Source organism: Maniola jurtina, chromosome 3 (genome assembly GCF_905333055.1).
Source record: "Maniola jurtina chromosome 3, ilManJurt1.1, whole genome shotgun sequence".
Classification (NCBI taxonomy): Eukaryota; Metazoa; Arthropoda; class Insecta; order Lepidoptera; family Nymphalidae; genus Maniola; species Maniola jurtina.
This window is the reverse complement of record NC_060031.1, coordinates 14943329-14960560: the sequence shown is the minus strand read 5'-3', so window position 1 is coordinate 14960560 and position 17232 is coordinate 14943329. Positions and strand designations below refer to the sequence as shown.

General features: G+C 39.7%; 1 protein-coding gene across 3 annotated transcripts in view; it reads left to right on the top strand.

Annotated features, from left to right (window-relative positions):
- Positions 1 to 17232, top strand: part of LOC123881236 (mediator of RNA polymerase II transcription subunit 13) — a 118697-nt gene that overhangs the window by 78298 nt on the left and 23167 nt on the right. For all 3 annotated transcript variants that reach the window (XR_006799438.1, XM_045929939.1, XM_045929938.1), the window contains exons 3-8: positions 7699 to 7783; positions 13043 to 13126; positions 14617 to 14777; positions 15177 to 15310; positions 15733 to 15876; positions 16651 to 16739. Coding sequence is in view for 2 of the 3 variants with exons in the window: in XM_045929939.1 (XP_045785895.1) it covers positions 7699 to 7783; positions 13043 to 13126; positions 14617 to 14777; positions 15177 to 15310; positions 15733 to 15876; positions 16651 to 16739 (697 nt within the window). In the remaining variant the exon portion in view is untranslated. The remainder of the gene's footprint in view (positions 1 to 7698; positions 7784 to 13042; positions 13127 to 14616; positions 14778 to 15176; positions 15311 to 15732; positions 15877 to 16650; positions 16740 to 17232) is intronic.

The window sequence follows — 17232 nt, the reverse complement described above, 5'->3', positions numbered from 1 at the left end:
GATACAACCGTCTTACACAGCTGTTATAGCGCTTGCACACAAAAATGCAGACATGCAGTTATAACTGTACAGTAAGTACTCCACAGTGAATCTACAGTCTACAAGTATCAACCATGTCATTCACAAGTTTCCCAGTTTTTTCCAAACTCCATTCCAAATCCACAAATTCCAAAGTCCATTCCAGAGTTGGTCATCCAGTTACCAACCTGGGTCAACTTTGCTTAACCAGCGCGGTTGCAACTAGGCTATCGCCCGCGGCGACACTTTGTAGCGATTCAGTTGCGCGTAATTCTTAACGCTCGGGCTAGGGCTTAAACTCCGGAATTCCGGTTTTGGCGTAACTCCGGAGCTTCGAAAGATTACAGATTGGTTTGTAAAAACGGAGTTTCATATCTTCAGAAAAAAGTCGAGCTCTTTCAGCGTTTACATAGAGTCTTCTTCATAAATTGTACATACGAAATAGCCTAGAAAAAGTAGCCTATGTGTTAATCCAGGGTATAAACTATCTTTATTCCAAAAAGCCAAAGTCCAGTAGTTTTTGCGTAAAAGAGTAACAAACATACACACAAACTTTCGCCTTTATAATACAGATTAGTGTGATAAATTCGTACAATAGTCCTTGATGCAGTCACTTGTAACACTTGTAAGGGATTCTCGCGTGGCAACAGTTGGAGGATGGCAGGCGGCGCAGCGGCGCGTCTGCTATCGACCGGCGGTGGTGCCGCGCGTGGTGCCACCCGCGCCGTTACACGGCATCGCGCGACCTTGAACCGCGCCGCCGACCGCCACGACCGTTGCAATGCAACTTATCTAATTGCATCTACAATCTACATGCCATTTAGACAGTAGTAGATGATGCCCGCGACTTCGTCCGCAAACAGATGGGCTTTTAATAATCCCGTGGGAACTCTTTGATTTTTCCGGGATAAGAAGTAGTCTATGTCCGTCCCCGGGATGTAGGTAAGTTAATTCTGTACCAAATTTCATCAAAATCAGTTAGTTCTGATTTTGATGAAATTTGGTACAGAAATTTGGGCCGTGAAAAGCAAGCATACAGACAGACACGCTTTCACATTTATAATTTATAATATTAGTATAAATGTAACTAACTCCAAAGTTTGGCGTTCCAAAGTGAACCTTACTTTCTGCAACCAAGGGGGCATGATTCTCTCTTGTATTTTCTGCTATTTAATGATATGAATGTAAAGTGTATATTTATTATTAATCTTATCAACCTTGTAAGTTTCACATCGCCGGCCTACTAGTTACTGAGCACTCAAAATGAGGAAGATTAAGACTTCATATACAACATTATGAAGAAGTCTCATGCATGGTTTTCTTCACCATCACAAATCAATCAAATGATATATTTACATAGCTCCGAAAGTTAGAGATGCGCGCCCGGGCTCAAACCCGGACCGCCCGAATAAGAGAGGCCGACCTCTTAACCACTATGCTATCGTTGCTTAGCACCATCTTAGCACGTTTAAAAGATACGTATTAAAAATTTCTTAAGTGGCAACTAAGTTTAATAAGTGACGGGAAGGGACCTACCTTACCAGTTTGAATTTCATAGTCTTTATCTCTATGGACTGAACTGTACATTGTTATCAGGCGATTTCATGCAATACTGATACCGTATCACCTGGATATATGCAATTGGCCGCTATCGCAACGCGATAAGCTTTTGTATTGCACGTCTGTCTGGCGTTTTAATTCTACGCTAAACATCTATAACTGATAGTTGGAACAGCTTAGTAACATATTTTGATGTGATGACTGCGAAGCAAACTCAGCACATAAACTCAACCAGTGCCATACACCACATTAGTAGGTCTCTATTCAACCAGGGTAGGTCAATTTGGAAGGAAAAGTGAGTTGCAGCCCGCCAAAATTTTTGTTCGAAATGTTCGGGTCAGTGTTTGCCCTATGGATTTCACTGGTTTCTGAAATATTCTAGATTCATTAAACTAAATCAGGGGAGAATAGGGGAGGATCTCCGTTGTGTATTTGTGTCTAGGCTATCGCTTAGAATCTAGGTGATATTGAGAAACGAGGTCACGGGATTGACCTACGATAAAATTATAAAGCAAAAACACGAATTTCCCCGTAGGATGAATAATGTTTTGTACGAGTGATATTAGTAGTTAATCCCAGACCCAAAAAGAGGGGTGTTATAAGTTTGATGTGTGTATCTGTGTATCTGTGTATCTGTCTGTGGCATCGTAGCCCCTAAGCTAATGAATCGATTTTAATTTATTATTTTTTTGTTTGAAAGGTGGCTCGATCGAGAGTGTTCTTAGTTATAATCCAAGAAAATCGGTTCAGTCGTTTGAAAGTTATCAGCTCCTTTCTAGTTACTGTAACCTTCACTTGTTATAAATTGTTGGGTGTTATAAATTTTTAATTTACACTTGTTTATCATTTAGTGGTCAGATTGGCCTATAGAGTTTACAGTATCAAATATGGTGGCACGGCGAGACTATCGCCGCGATTCTCTCGTCCGTCGAGATGGCGCATAAGTGACGTGAAACGCGTTAATTTCACATGGGTAAGGGCGACGATCGTAACCGCGTCAGCGTCGAACGGGCTCGATCATCGTATCTTCCAAGGCCGTTACTTACCAAGCGGTCCCCCTTACCGTAATGCTGCACCGATATACCGATACTTGGATAATAAAGCGGTAAAGCCGGTCACGACTGGGGTCGCGGTGCCATCGAGATATAGCCTCGCTGAATGCTTCGCTATCGATCGATAGTCGATGGATGTATCACTTATCTGAGCCATGAGCCATTACTTACGACGACTTGCGAGAGGCCCCGTATTTTCTTGGAGGCTTGAATGTGTATCCGATACTTAAAATTACTAGTTATTATGACATTGAATGTGCAGAGGACGCTTTTGATTTTATGTTATGGTTTTTTTAGAAAACTACATTTATTTACCACTAGCGACCTGCTTCGCACGGGTAGCTTATTACAATTTTCTTAGGGTTATCAAATTTTCTTTAAAACAAAATATACCCTGTCACTGGTGAAAGAATTTTCAAAATTGGTTCAGTAGTTGCAGAGATTACCCCCTACAAACAAACTTACAAACTTTACCTGTTTGTAATGTTAGTCTGAATAACTTTATTTTTATTATTAATGCCGGACTATTAAAAGCACATAAGTTTGTTACAGGTTTTGCTTTCATTATGTAGTTGAAACACAGGCCGGCACTATCTAGCTGTCTAATCAATTTTCAAATTTCGTGTAGCTCAAAGTCTACCTTAAATGCTCTCTGACCCACTGAAGAGGGGCACATGGCAAAATCTTGGCCAGATGTTTAGGATCTATTTGGTTGGGATATGGCGCGCGCACTGGAGTCGGTCCAAGCGTGCGCGGGGCCTTGACATTCGCTGTCCAGGTGCGCGCGCCATCCCAACGCCGCTACTGAACTAGTTTTTCCACTATCTAGCGCATGCTGGCTTATTAGATGACGAATTCATGTACTTTATAATACCGTTTAACCAGCTGTTTCGGAAAATTTCCTACCGACTACTGCCTTGTCTTACTTATTGGATTCGAGCAAAAATAAAGGGAAGATTTAATTAATTAGGAATTAGCGCTACTTTTTACCCGACTACGGCAAAGCCAAAAGGAGGGGTTATGATTTTAGCAGTCTATCTATACGTAGGTTTGTATTTATTTTTATACTGAGCCGATTTTGGTGAATGAGGTGTCAATCGATTCGTTATTATGGTCCGGGTGACATAGGCTACATTTTATACAAAAAAATCGACTTGAGGGATGTTACATCCAAAAAAGTGGGGGTTCCAAAAATTTTTTTTGCTATTGTATAGAGTGGGATATCAAGTGAAAAATTCTAAATTCATAAATTTAAATATAGTCCAATGTTAAAATAGACCAGCGACAAAAAAACTATTTTACTATATCTACCGCTATCTACTACATCGGCAGTTCGCGGGTAGTAGTCGGATAATAGTGCTGTTTATCTTGTGTAGAATTAGGTTTTTGTTAGTTTAAGGTTTAGGCCCGTATGGAAAATTTTACGACTTCGGGAATCTCTAATAATTTTGCTAAAAATCAGTTGAGACAATAAAATCATCATCATCATCATCATCATCATCATCAGCCTGTGGACGTCCACTGCTGGACATAGGCCTTCCCTAAAGAGCGCCACCACACCCGGTCCTTAGCCTTCCTCATCCAGCCACTTCCCGCCAGCCGCTTAATATCATCGGTCCATCGTGCTGGAGGGCGTCCCACACTACGTTTGCTTAAACGCGGTCTCCACTCAAGACAATAAAACAATAAAATAATGAAAATAATTTATTATTTTGTTATAAGTAACTAACGTAGTTAGGTATAAATTATCACATGGGTCACGGCCAAAATATAGAGATTGTAATTTGGTAGGTTTTTATACTTCTACATGATTTTATAAGTGTTTAAACGTTGCTTGATCATAATAATATTTGTTGTATAATCTCGTAGAGTACAACATGGAGCGAGAGTTCGTAGTAGGTACCTACTTGCCCGAGTAGTTAACATAGTCAAGGGCGTCAAGTAATAAGGCGGTATCCGTGGAGTGAGCATAATAAATAAACTAATTAGATACCTCCTTCGATACTTGCCTCCACACCTAGATTATCTGTACTTAACAAAATTTGACTTATCTAAAGTTAAAGATTACTTTTTATCCTGGAAAATCAAACAGTTCTCACGGCATTTATAAAAACCTGAAACACTCGGATGCGTGCATCAGTTACTTAGTAAATTATATTTTCAAACCTAGGCGTAAAAAGTAAAATCTCTCCAGGACATTATGTATAGCTACATATATGGATTATGGACCAATTATGAGGTAAGTAGCAAGAGAGGTGCGATACATTGCATCCGTGTCTAGCATATCCTAAATCATAATGAAACAATATTTACAACACCAATAAAATATACAAAAGGTATCAAAACGGGCTTGTTTACTCGACGTTTCTATTACGATAAGACTAAAGTGGAAAATTCAATGTCAATTAAATTGTTAGCGAGCGCTGACGGTCGCATGTGTGTCTCCGCGACACAAACACTACACGTGCGAGGCGGCGTACTGCATGTCGCGAGCCGTGACGTCACCGGGGTCGCCCCCGCCCTGCGGCCAGGTGTAGCACGAGTCCTCACGTCTCGACACCGATGATATGTTTCGAGTATCGAAAGTAACGTTAAAGTACAATGAATCTGAACTGTTTTGTTTAAGTCTCCAATTCGTCCATACATTTTCAGACAACACCTCAAGTGGGAATTCAAAATAATCGCGCAATCAACTATTTGTGTGGGGTTCTGATTGCTGTAGTTTGACAGCTACAGCAGTTCACGACAGTTAGGGAACTTCTAACAAAACGTCGAAGCTTCGACACCACTAGCAGGCGTCAGATGTTAGTAAATTTTACGCAGGTAGCCCTAAAGTAGCCTCAAAATAGCCCTATTTATTTTTGATTTTACGTCACCGTAGCCTAAAATTTGACATATTGTCGATTCAGGATCGAACCGAGCGTTACTTCACTCTAGTTCACTACAGTGAACTAGAGTGTGCTGCAGTGTGATGATCGCAATCGCCTTAGATTGGCTAACACACTGCGCTATAACCCAAAATGCACTGACGCAGCAAGAATGCCGCAAATTAATTAGCCAATCACAACAAATTGTGTTGAGATTGTGTTATACTTTGTAGCATTGTGATAACCGTCAAGGTCTGCACCCGTTACGTAGTCAAAATTCCACGGACACTTACGAAGAGATTTGTCTTAATAAGAATCTAGAACGCCCATCCGGTATCAGTTTTTCAAGTCAATAGGCGTCTTCGCGCGCTTCATCTTAGGCTGCATCATCACTTGCCAGCAGGTCTGATTGTGACATCAGGCAAGCGCTAGAGTAATATTTAAAAAAAACTTTCCAATTGACCCACGGTACTAGGTACTAAAAGAACGACGATAAAATCCTGCATTTGCTTGCATTTTGGACTTGCTGTTTTTCTACTTTCGATGCTCGAAATGTACAAATTCTCGTACTAAGTGTACTGCGAGACGAGGACGGCGCGAGGCGCGGCGCGGCAACGGCGCGCGGGCGCCTACCTTTTGTTTTCACATCACAATCATGATCACACTTCACACCGGTCACACATGGATCGCCAATGATAGGCCGCCGGGCTTATCTTCCGATTGCGAATGCAACAACGGCTATTTCAGGCGTTTAGCTTTGCCGATGCAACAGCAGTGCTGTTTGGTGGCTTAGAAATTTTATATTGCATGAGTTGCATGAATCGTGGTCACGACGGGACGGGGGAATTGAGTCGAAATATGGATAGTTTTTTTTCCCCTCTCTCGTCTGGCTTTACAAAGATTAGCCAATGTCAAGTTTGTAGTTATTTGTAACAAGTTAGGGAAACTATACAAGTATGGACCCCGTCTGTGCCGGCGCTCGCCGACACACTCACGGCACCCCCTTAGAGCGCTTTCTAGTCAGTTTAAAAAAAAACACTCCAAAAAGGAAGAGCAAGCCCGCCAGCTAACACCAACACAGACGAAGTCCATATCGGTAGTTAAAAACACCAAATTAATTGTGGTATGTACCCGTTATTTACAATGTAAAATGTCGTTAAACCACGAAATAAGCTTAAAATCATGTTTGCTTAGAAACGAAGTGCTTCCGAATACGATTGTTTTCCTATTCACAAGCTGTTTCAAGTATTTTATATACTATGATCAGCATTCAGCAATTATGCTCATAAGTAGTTAAATTTTTCAAATACTTGGCCAACTGTCAGACATAACATAACAAATAACGTACATTCTTGCATATTTTGCGTAACTAACTTACATTCACTTTTCCACCAATCCCAGCATACACTCATGACGTTATGACTCAAAATACGAAAATAATAATTTATTAATCTTTAATATTTTTCATAAATGGACATTTCTAATCAAACAGGCTTTACATGCACCACATCCTCGATCTACCATTGTTTATGTTTCATTGACGCGTCGACATTGAGAGATCAAATAATAATATTAATAAGGTTTTGTTTTCCATGATGAATTCCAATTAGGACACAGTTGATAATGCTAATCGGTTCTCTCTCTCTGACGAAGGCGTATCTCTCGGCTTTAGTTACCTATAGTATATCTAGATTGTCTGCATTGCTACAATGTCAAGGCAATAGCGTTATAGTTTCCTATCTAATGTGTGCGCTTGCGCATCATTTTGTTGATTTACAATTTACATGTAATTTGATCAAAATTGATTTTTATATAAGGTTTGATTTTTTGAATTATAATTATAGTCAACGAGATGTAATATTATGTAGGTAGTTACTTGTTACCTATTATGTAAACAAAACTTCTTCTATCTGTTTACCCTACCGACCTATCTAATCTTGACCTAACCTAATTTAAAAAAAAACTTCTACTTAATTTTAAAAGAAAATGCCACATTATTTGTTCAAAATCAAACCGTTATAAATGAAGTTGATCGCACATTAATTTTCCGCACCGCACCAACATTTTGTACTGACCCAAATAATAATTAGTTAGATTCGCTTCGTGCTGTGCGTACTTTGCAGATGTCTGTGTTCTTACAATGATCTAATATTATACATTGAACGTAATTTTGCTAAAAATGTGTTTTCTTTAATTTACAGAAGGCGACCAAGGCTCCTGGGAAAGCGGGCTTTCATACGAGTGCCGCTCGCTGCTGTTCAAGGCCTTGCACAACTTGATTGAAAGGTATATGCGTTAAATTTCTCTTTTTACCTTCACTCGCCAAAAGTAATTCGGAAGATGTAATTAACATAAATCTACAACATCCTGTAAAAGTAAAACCAAATAAATATAAAAATCTCATCTTAAATAGCACGATTAACGTGTGTAGGTAGAATTTACAACACAAAATTCAAATGAGAACCAAACTATGTCTGTACCGAGCGATTGACGGAGGGCCGTCATTTAGTGATGACTGATTGACACTAGCACTTTAAATACTGAAAAGAAGCCTTTTGCGGATCTTGCTTGTCTTATGGCAATATGAGACTTCGTAAATAAGCTGAGAATCGCAAATAAAGTGTCGATATAGAGCCAACATAGACCAACAGATGCAGTCAACATGGACCTAGTGCAGAATATGTACCTTTTGCGTGCCTTGTAGAACTTGCGGTAATGTGCGATCTCTCTAAATAAGCTGAGAATCGCAAATAAAGTGTCGATATAGAGCCAACATAGACCAACAGATGCAGTCAACCTGGACCTAGTGTAGAAAATACACCTTTTGCGTGCCTTGTAGAACTTGCGGTAATGTGCGATCTCTCTAAATAAGCTGAGAATCGCAAATAAAGTGTCGATATAGAGCCAACATAGACCAACAGATGCAGTCAACATGGACCTAGTGCAGAAAATGCACCTTTTGCGTGCCTTGTAGACCTTGCGGTAATGTGCGATCTCCCTAAATAAGCTGAGAATCGCAAATAAAGTGTCGATATAGAGCCAACATAGACCAACAGATGCAGTCAACATGGACCTAGTGCAGAAAATGCACCTTTTGCGTGCCTTGTAGACCTTGCGGTAATGTGCGATCTCCCTAAACAAGCTGAGAATCGCAAACAGAGTGTCGATGTAGAGCAGCATTCGTATATATCTCGCAACTTGTATCCGAGCCGCCATACCGGTCCGAGGTCTGGTTTCAGTACTGGCGGTGCTGACAGTAGTCAAGTGCGAGAATCTTGCCGCTCCTTATGTAATCACTAGTTTTTCCATAGAATGCATAGCACTTTCATTATATAGAACCATAACAATAATTATTCAATTTTAAATGTTCATTATTATTAACACATGAATATAGTAGGTATAGGGTTCCTTTCCGATCTACCATATTCATTTGTTAATATTATATAAATTGATATACATCAGAGGACGAACTTAAAGAGAAGTATTAAGTTTGAGTTAAGTAATTACATAAGGTGCAGGAAATGGTATTAGAATTTTGAATATGGCAGAGTAAATGATATAGGCATCAAAAAAATCCTAACATCTCTTACTCAATGATCGATTTTAAATAAAAAATAAAAGGTATTATAGAGTTTGTTAAAAGAGATCACTTCTAGAGATTTCCGTTATATTGAAACCTCACTGGAAAACCCGTGGGAAGAAAATATATTGAGTGGCATTCTTATAGTTATCTACCTACTTAAATTGTAGTTATAATGTGACAAGCATTTGATCTTACAATTCGTATGAAAAAGTTTTATGATCGTATAAAACAAGTTAATAACTCGAGATCAGTGATAAAACACTAAACACGACAATCAAACTCGAACTGTTTTACGCCTACCCCTTTTAGTAAAGGAGCCAATGAAAGATTTTATAAAATAAAACGTAAACAGTATCGAAATGAGCTCTAATGAAGATCACTTGTATATTATGGCTTTCATACAAAGGGTTACGTATAAATATTTACTAACAACATGCATACTAATATTATAAACGCGAAAGTGTGTCTGTTCATCTGTAACCGATTTATATATGAAAGGTAAAGAGGTAGCTTGCGTCCCGGAAATTAACATAAGCAACTTTTTATCCCGGAAAATCAAAGAGTTAATAATGACACGTTATCTTATGACCTTATGAGCTACATAACCGCACGCAGCGACAACTGGCAATGAGGATCGGGCGACGTTTAATAGCTAATAAAAATAAAACTAAAGTGAAAAAAAAAAGTTACAACGTCCCTTCATTACAACGCGTATCGTAAAATTGTCGCGATGGTCGACGCACGCATTGTTTCTTTGACGCGCCGCCGCCGGGGTCAACGCCTCGTCTGGATTTCGTTCATATCCGAGATTCGTCGGCCTCCTGGCGGCCTGGGAGTCGCTGCATCTAAGTAAATACTCTTTTTAGGGTTCCCTAGTAAAAAAAGGAACCCTTATAGTTTCTCCAGTCCGTCTGTCGCTTTTTTTATTCCATAAGTTAGCCCTTGACTGCAAATTGCAATCTCACCTGGTGGAAACTGATGACGCAGTCTAAGATGGAAGCAGAAACTTGAAAGCGCTATGGCAGTTTTATTAGTGCCAAAGAAACTGTTTTCCCCCATTGATTTTAAATCCAATATTTACATATACAGTAAGGTTACAATATTATCTTTGATTTAAAACTATTTTGGTTCACTTTTCATAGACGCGGGTCCAAAATGACCTTTATTCCTCAGATAAAAGTTATTTGGCGATTGAAAAATCGGTCCTTAGACAGTGGAAAAAAACAGCTGTTTAAGAAATACATAATGCCCGCCGATTGTAGCAATGAAAATGGCTACGGAACCCTACCTTATGTGTGTTCTGATACGCACTTGACCATCTTTCGTCTTTACCACTTTACCTGCTACACGTTAAACGCAAGTCGTATAGTGCATTGTAGTTACTATAGGAAAATGAAGTAATAGGTATAATGACCTTGGCGGTCAATGAATAAAACTAGCGCCCGTAGTAGGTACGTTCGCCGACCGTTTCAATAGTTTACACGCGTAATGCGCTCTACTATTTTAATTAAATACCATTTTGCTTCTCCGTGAAATATAGTGATTAATTTTATATTACTTTTACTAATCTTAAATCCATACTATCCATACGTTTTCACGGCCAACCGCTGAACTGATTTTAATGTTTGGTACAGATTCGGGATACATCCCGGGAAAGGACATTGGTTAGTTTTATCCCGGAAAATCAAAGAGTTCCTACTTGATCTAAAAAAAACCGAAATCCATGCGGGCGAAGCCGCGGGCATCCTCAAAAGGAAAAGCTTGACTGACTGACCTGCCGAATGATCTATCAACACAGCTCAAACTACTGGACGGATCGGGCTGAAATTCGGCATGCAGATAGCTTTTATGACATAGACATCCGCTAAGAAAGGATTTTTGAAAATTCAACTCGTAAAGGGGTAAAATAGGGGTTTGAAAGTTATGTAGTCCACGCGGACAGAGTCGCGGGTATACGCTAGTAAATCATAAATGCGAAAGTATGTTTGTTTATTGGTTTGTCCTTTAATCACGACGCAACGGAACAACGCATCAGCACGATTTTTTATGTCTGACACAAGACCTGGCTTGGGACAGGTTACTTTTCAAGCCGGCAAATTAAAGAAGGCAAGACTCCGTGATCCAAATATCTCTGCACCTTTTGTCAAAATCAGTGAAAGACAGACGGACTTATTAGTACAGATGAAATCCTACAAAAAATATAAGATCAACAAAAAATTCAATAATTACAAGTTTGTCATAATAATGCTATACAATAATTTACAACATAGATATTATACTATTGGAATAGCTTAGTAGGTAACTACTTAAAGTTTGGGAGTAAAGTTACAACGACCTTCGGAAGTGTAACGATCGGCGAGGCGAAGCCAGCTGCACAGGTCTGCTGCCACCAGGTGCGTTGCACACATTGTGCGGATCTGTGACGTCGTGCGATAAACCAACGTTAAACTACCTGTTTAACTGCATTTTAATCGTAATTACTACTCGCATTTACTTGTGAATATTAGGAGGGTTTACACTGAAGCTTCTTTTCTGACGTTATGCACTGGAATTACGCGAGTAAAATGAGAAAAATCGTCACCTATTAGAGAGAGAACTATTCTTTCAATCTCAGTTTCCTTTACCTCTGCTCTGGCCGGTACTGTTGACATAAACTTCGATAAAATTATTGTTAAATAACTGCAAAATTACTCACTCATAAGCATGGGAATGTTTAAGTATTGGTTGCCCCAACAAAGGTTACACTTATTTATCCAACAAGTCAGACAGTCATAGCAAACAAAGAAATTCGCCACGGCAAATAGGTAGGCAATAGGTATAGGTAATTGTTATGTGAGCTTGTGGTGCGCACTTGGACAGTGCATTTGCACTGACGATAAAATGCGTATCTGCTATCTAAGTACTACAGCTACTGATTTTGTTGTTGTTGTTGTTAATCTGTATCAGACAAATATTTATTTTTCAACCCCCGACCCAAAAAGAGGGGTGTTATAAGTTTGACGTGTGTATCTGTGTATCTGTGTGTCTGTGTATCTGTGTATCTGTCTGTGGCATCGTAGCGCCTAAACGAATGAACCGATTTTAATTTAGTTTTTTTTGTTTGAAAGGTGGCTTGATCGAGAGTGTTCTTAGCTATACTTAATCTAAAAAAATTGGTTCAGCCGTTTAAGAGTTATCAGCTCTTTTCTAGTTTTCTTGTATAAAAGAAGGTTAGATAACCGTTAGGTTCATAATATTATGTCAATAGACAAATGTCAAGCTGTCAAGATGGACGTTGCCTAAATACATAATTATTTATTTGAAAATGATGTTTTGGAAAACTCAAATACTTTGGATCGTCGGGGGTGTTATAAATTTTTAATTTACACTTGTTCAACTAGCCGTGTGCCGTGTATTTCCCATCTTAGGAATCATCCGACTTGTCCATTGGAAGAGTTATTGAATAGGTAATTGACGTCCTCCCTTGCGCAGTGGTAAGCGCTATGGATGGCGCTTTTATAAGTGAGAGGTTCAGGGTTCGATTACTATCGGTATGGGTAATTTGAGAATTTATATTTTCTCCCACCAGACCAGAACTGACCAGAGACAGTTTTGTCTCTGGTCTGGTCTGGTGGGACTTCGACCTGTCTCTGGTCTGGTCTGGTGAGGCTTCGGCCGTGGCTAGTTACCACCCTACCGGAACGCTAAATTTAGCGTTCCGGTAGGGTGGTAGGGTCATCGTACCGGAACGCTAAATTTAGCGTTCCAGTACGATGCCGTGTAGAAACCGAGTAGGTTATGGGTTTAATGAAACTGCCATATCCGTTCCAACCATTACTTATCACTAGGTGAAATCGGTAGGAAACTAGTCAAGGGCTAACTTGTATCAGAATTTAGGTAAAAAATTACCATTAAAGATTAGTTGACAGGTAAATTAATACATTGTTGGTGTTTATTAATGAAGTATTTTCTTCTCTTTACAGATGCCTGTTGTCGCGAGATTTCGTAAGGCTGGGCAAGTGGTTCGTCCAACCGTACGATGGCGACGAAGAGGATGTTGGCAAAAGGTGTGCATTTACTATTTACTTCAAGTACCAAATCAGTACCAAAACTAAGCAGAAAGATGAAAAAGTGAAACACTGAAGATGCATTTTTCCTTTGCACTTACTGGTTGCTTTAACTAGTCTAATATTTCTAATATAGAAGTCTTAATTAAATTTCTTGTATGCCTCTGACTGAGCACGAAATATGTTATGCCATTTTAATTTAGCTAAAGCTAGAATAGGTAATAGAAAAGTTTATTTGCTTATTTATTCATAATGTATACTGTCCTTACAGGAAGTCCTAATGTGACAGTGTACTCTAAGCTATCTTATATTCAACTTTAAGAACCAATTGGTTTAGCCCATATACAAAACCCTGTGACAAGCTTGCTTTAGTGCCTGTAAATCTTTCATCAACCGCATGTTGAGTGAACATAGTTACAAATTGTTTGCACTGACAGTCTATGTGTGAGTAATTCACATAGTGTTATGCTTAATCTCTAGTGAAGCGCTGTGCAGCTCCCCTTTGATTCCTAAAATTAGCCATTTGCACAGGAATTAGCCAACTTCACCAAAACACCAAAAAAATTTACAGGCACTGCAGTAGCTTATCTGTTATAGCTGTTCTATTTCACGATGATCACTCAGACTTGGTTGTAGTAGTGAATGCACCGATAAGCGTTAACGAATTTGTGTGCGTTAAGTAAATGGCATCGCAGTTGAAACTCAGCGCCCGCGCCACACACACTATAACAATATGTACGTGTGCACTCACATACATATTGTTGTTGTTGTCACATAGCCAAACAGTCTTTGTGAAATAGAACATCTGTATGTCTGTAACTTTTGGGATGGATCACATATAAGACTATCGGAAGTTACTATTTGACCCTGTTCTTCAATAGCAGGGTTTAAATATGCCTTTGTGGTAAAACATGAAGGACACTTCCAAGAACAAAATGAGGATCTCTGTGTTGAACCCATTAAGACATCAGGGTGTGACTTCGTTCCTCTTCAAACATTTACTTGCAATTAATTTAAACTAATTAGTTTGCAAGATTTTGCATTGTTTTTAGTTTGATTAGATAGTATTCTTGCTAAAAGTATTTAGTTTATAGTGCAAGATATTGATCTATACTATATAACAAGAATTACAATTATTGGTCTCTTGTTTCTACTTCTGTATCTTTAGTTTTTAGCTCCTCAAATGCCTCTTGGCTTCCCATATCTGCTCTAATCACTTGAAGTCATTAAGGATGGGGGTTCCTTGGCAACTACGTAACGCGCGCGCTACGTATCAATGTAGAAGTCAATACCATTGAAATTGTGAGGGTGCTAATATGCTTCTTTTAACGTTTATACTCTGTACATAGTATATGTTGCGTCTAGCGTACGCGTGGATCTGTAGATAGGCAAATTCTTCGCATCCTCAAATTTAGGTTTTTAGAGATACAATACCAAAATGGTCCTTGGAGCCGGATCATATTATTGATATATTTTATTTCCGTTTCCAGTCCTTGGCACCTGTCGTTCTCGTTTGCGTTCTTCCTGCACGGCGAGAGCACGGTGTGCGCATCGGTGGACGTGCGCCAGCACCCGCCCGTGCGCACGCTCACGCCCAAGCGCCTCGCGCGCATCAACGAGCCCAGCGCCGACCGGCAGGGGGATAACAAAGGTGAGTCTTACGTTTCCGGACGCCTGTGCAACGTGTGCGTGCTGTTGGACGGCATGCTCACAAGACTCCACCAGCGGACGTTTATCGGTTGGGGATGACTATAGTAAAAATAATGAATGCCAGAGGAGGCACTCAAAGAAGATTTACTCTATGACTGAATTAAGACTGACCCAAACTAGATACCCTCGCCTCTCACTGAACGCGCATGGCAACCGGAAACCTTTGTCTCTCACTGAGCTCTTAGTTATGTGGAAGTTCTGCACCCTCTTCCCTCTTTTGGATAATAAAAATTATCTAGTTTTAAAAGTTGTTTTACATCAGTGCCACGTTGTCGCATGGCATTGCGCTGACGTAAAACATTTTTGAAAATGCATAATAACATTGCTTTATTGATTCCAGTGATCCTGGCGCCGTTCGGCTTGGAGGGTCGTGTGACGGGGCGCGAGTGGAGCGACAGCGACGCGCCCACCGCGCGCCTGCTGGACGCCTGGCGACATCTCTACCCCCTAGAGCAGGGCTGTGGAGCCGTTGAGGTAATGTACCACATTGTAGCATTTTCTCTAACCTTAGAATTTAAGAGTCTAAAACAGACAGATAGTTTTGCGAGCACTGACGATTTGATGAGAGTTGGAGGTGGCCCATGCGCGAGGCCCACGGGTTGAAATCTATAGAGCGCACTTTGACTTTGCTTAAACTTAAGTTTTAATTAAAACGAGACAGATTTATGCCAGTGGTATAGCGCTGTCTCGTTTTATAGTTCTCAGAGTTTCTTCTTCTTCTAGTGACATCTCCTATCGTAGGTTGGCAATCATTAAGGCTAACTGGATTTTGTTAGTTTTGCCTCAGTGTTTATAGTTTTTATGATGCTAATTAATTTAATTTTACTCTCCAAAATAAAGGCTACTTTACTCTCCAATAAAGGCTATATTATTTATTTTTATTGTATATATACCAGGTGGAGTGCGGCGGAGTTCGCATGCGGTACCCCGTGCCGTACGTGCTGCTGACGGAGATGGAAGCGCCGCGCACCGCACCGCCCGCCGCCGCGCAAGTAGCCGCGCGCACGCTCTCCGCGCTCTGCACGCCGCAGCCGCACCAGGTAGGAACATCACCGTCGTCGGTAACAGATAGACGTTCGGTGCTAAATAAGTTTCTTGTAGGGTCTTCTGCTAAATAAGTTTCTTGTAGGGTCTTCCACACGCCATAGATTTGCGCCACCACCCTCCAGCTGCAGCTGTCTGTGACTTGTTTCTGCGCTGCACTCTCCCGTGTGAGGGTGAAATTGTGAGATTATCGCCATCCTGGCATGGTGCTAGAATTGCAGTTTTAACTAATTCTTATTTGTAAATAAATTCTTAATATTGGACATTCATTTATTTGTGGTGACTCGTTATAGGGCAAATGATTTGATTGCAGCCAAGCGCTAGACAATAAATTAAAAAAAAAACTCGTTACCACAGTAGTTAATTAATTAATTCTTGATCGAAACTTAATATCAACTGCCAGAATTATTTCGTGTGATTCAACTGAGCCACACCCTTAAAGTGTAGTCAAGTTTATACATAGTTAGGGACAGGAAGTGGGAAACAGAACTCCTTTTAATTCATAGGGAGTTTTGAGTATACTTCCAATATTAAACAGAAAACAACATTTTACTATTGAAATATTTAAGACATTATTTCAACATAATTTGTTTTCTACAAAATAAAGCATTTTAAAATATTCAATCAATCAATCAGCCTGTTTGCGTTTAGTACTGGACGCGGTCCTCCGCCTTCCTCATCCACTCACTTCCCGCTACCAGAATCCAGATGAGGCTATGAAGTATGAACCATGGTGAAATGTTAATATAAAAGGCCCTTACTGTCCACAGCCAGCAGAACTCTGTTACTCGGAGGCCACGGGCGACGTCAACGACGACTTCGCGGATCCCACCAGGAAGACCCCATGTACCTGCGCCAAGTGAGTACCGCCACATATACAATATATACGTGTTACATATAGTGCTATAAACGTAGACTCCTATTATCATGCTGCCTTGTTGAGAAATATGCATTTTAACTGATAAACTATTTTAACTACAATTGTAATTTATTTTCATTATAACCTCATAAGTCAAAAACTAGGGGCTTAAAAATAAACTTATTTACACACTTATTTACAAATCTATTTTATAATCTGCAAAATAATGAAGTCTATTTTGGGAATGATCTAGTTTAAATTTTCGATCCCCTTTTGCAATTGATAATAATAGTTTTATTTGTAATAAAGTTGATTAAAAGCAATATAACAACTATTCCACTATAAATAGTAAAATATGCAGGTGGGACTGACTGAGGTACCATTATGGTGCCTTTTATACCATTTTAGTATGAAAGCCTAAACATGTAATTTTTATTATTTTAGGCCAATAATATTCTAAGGAAATTTGATTATTTTACATGTTGACATTTGA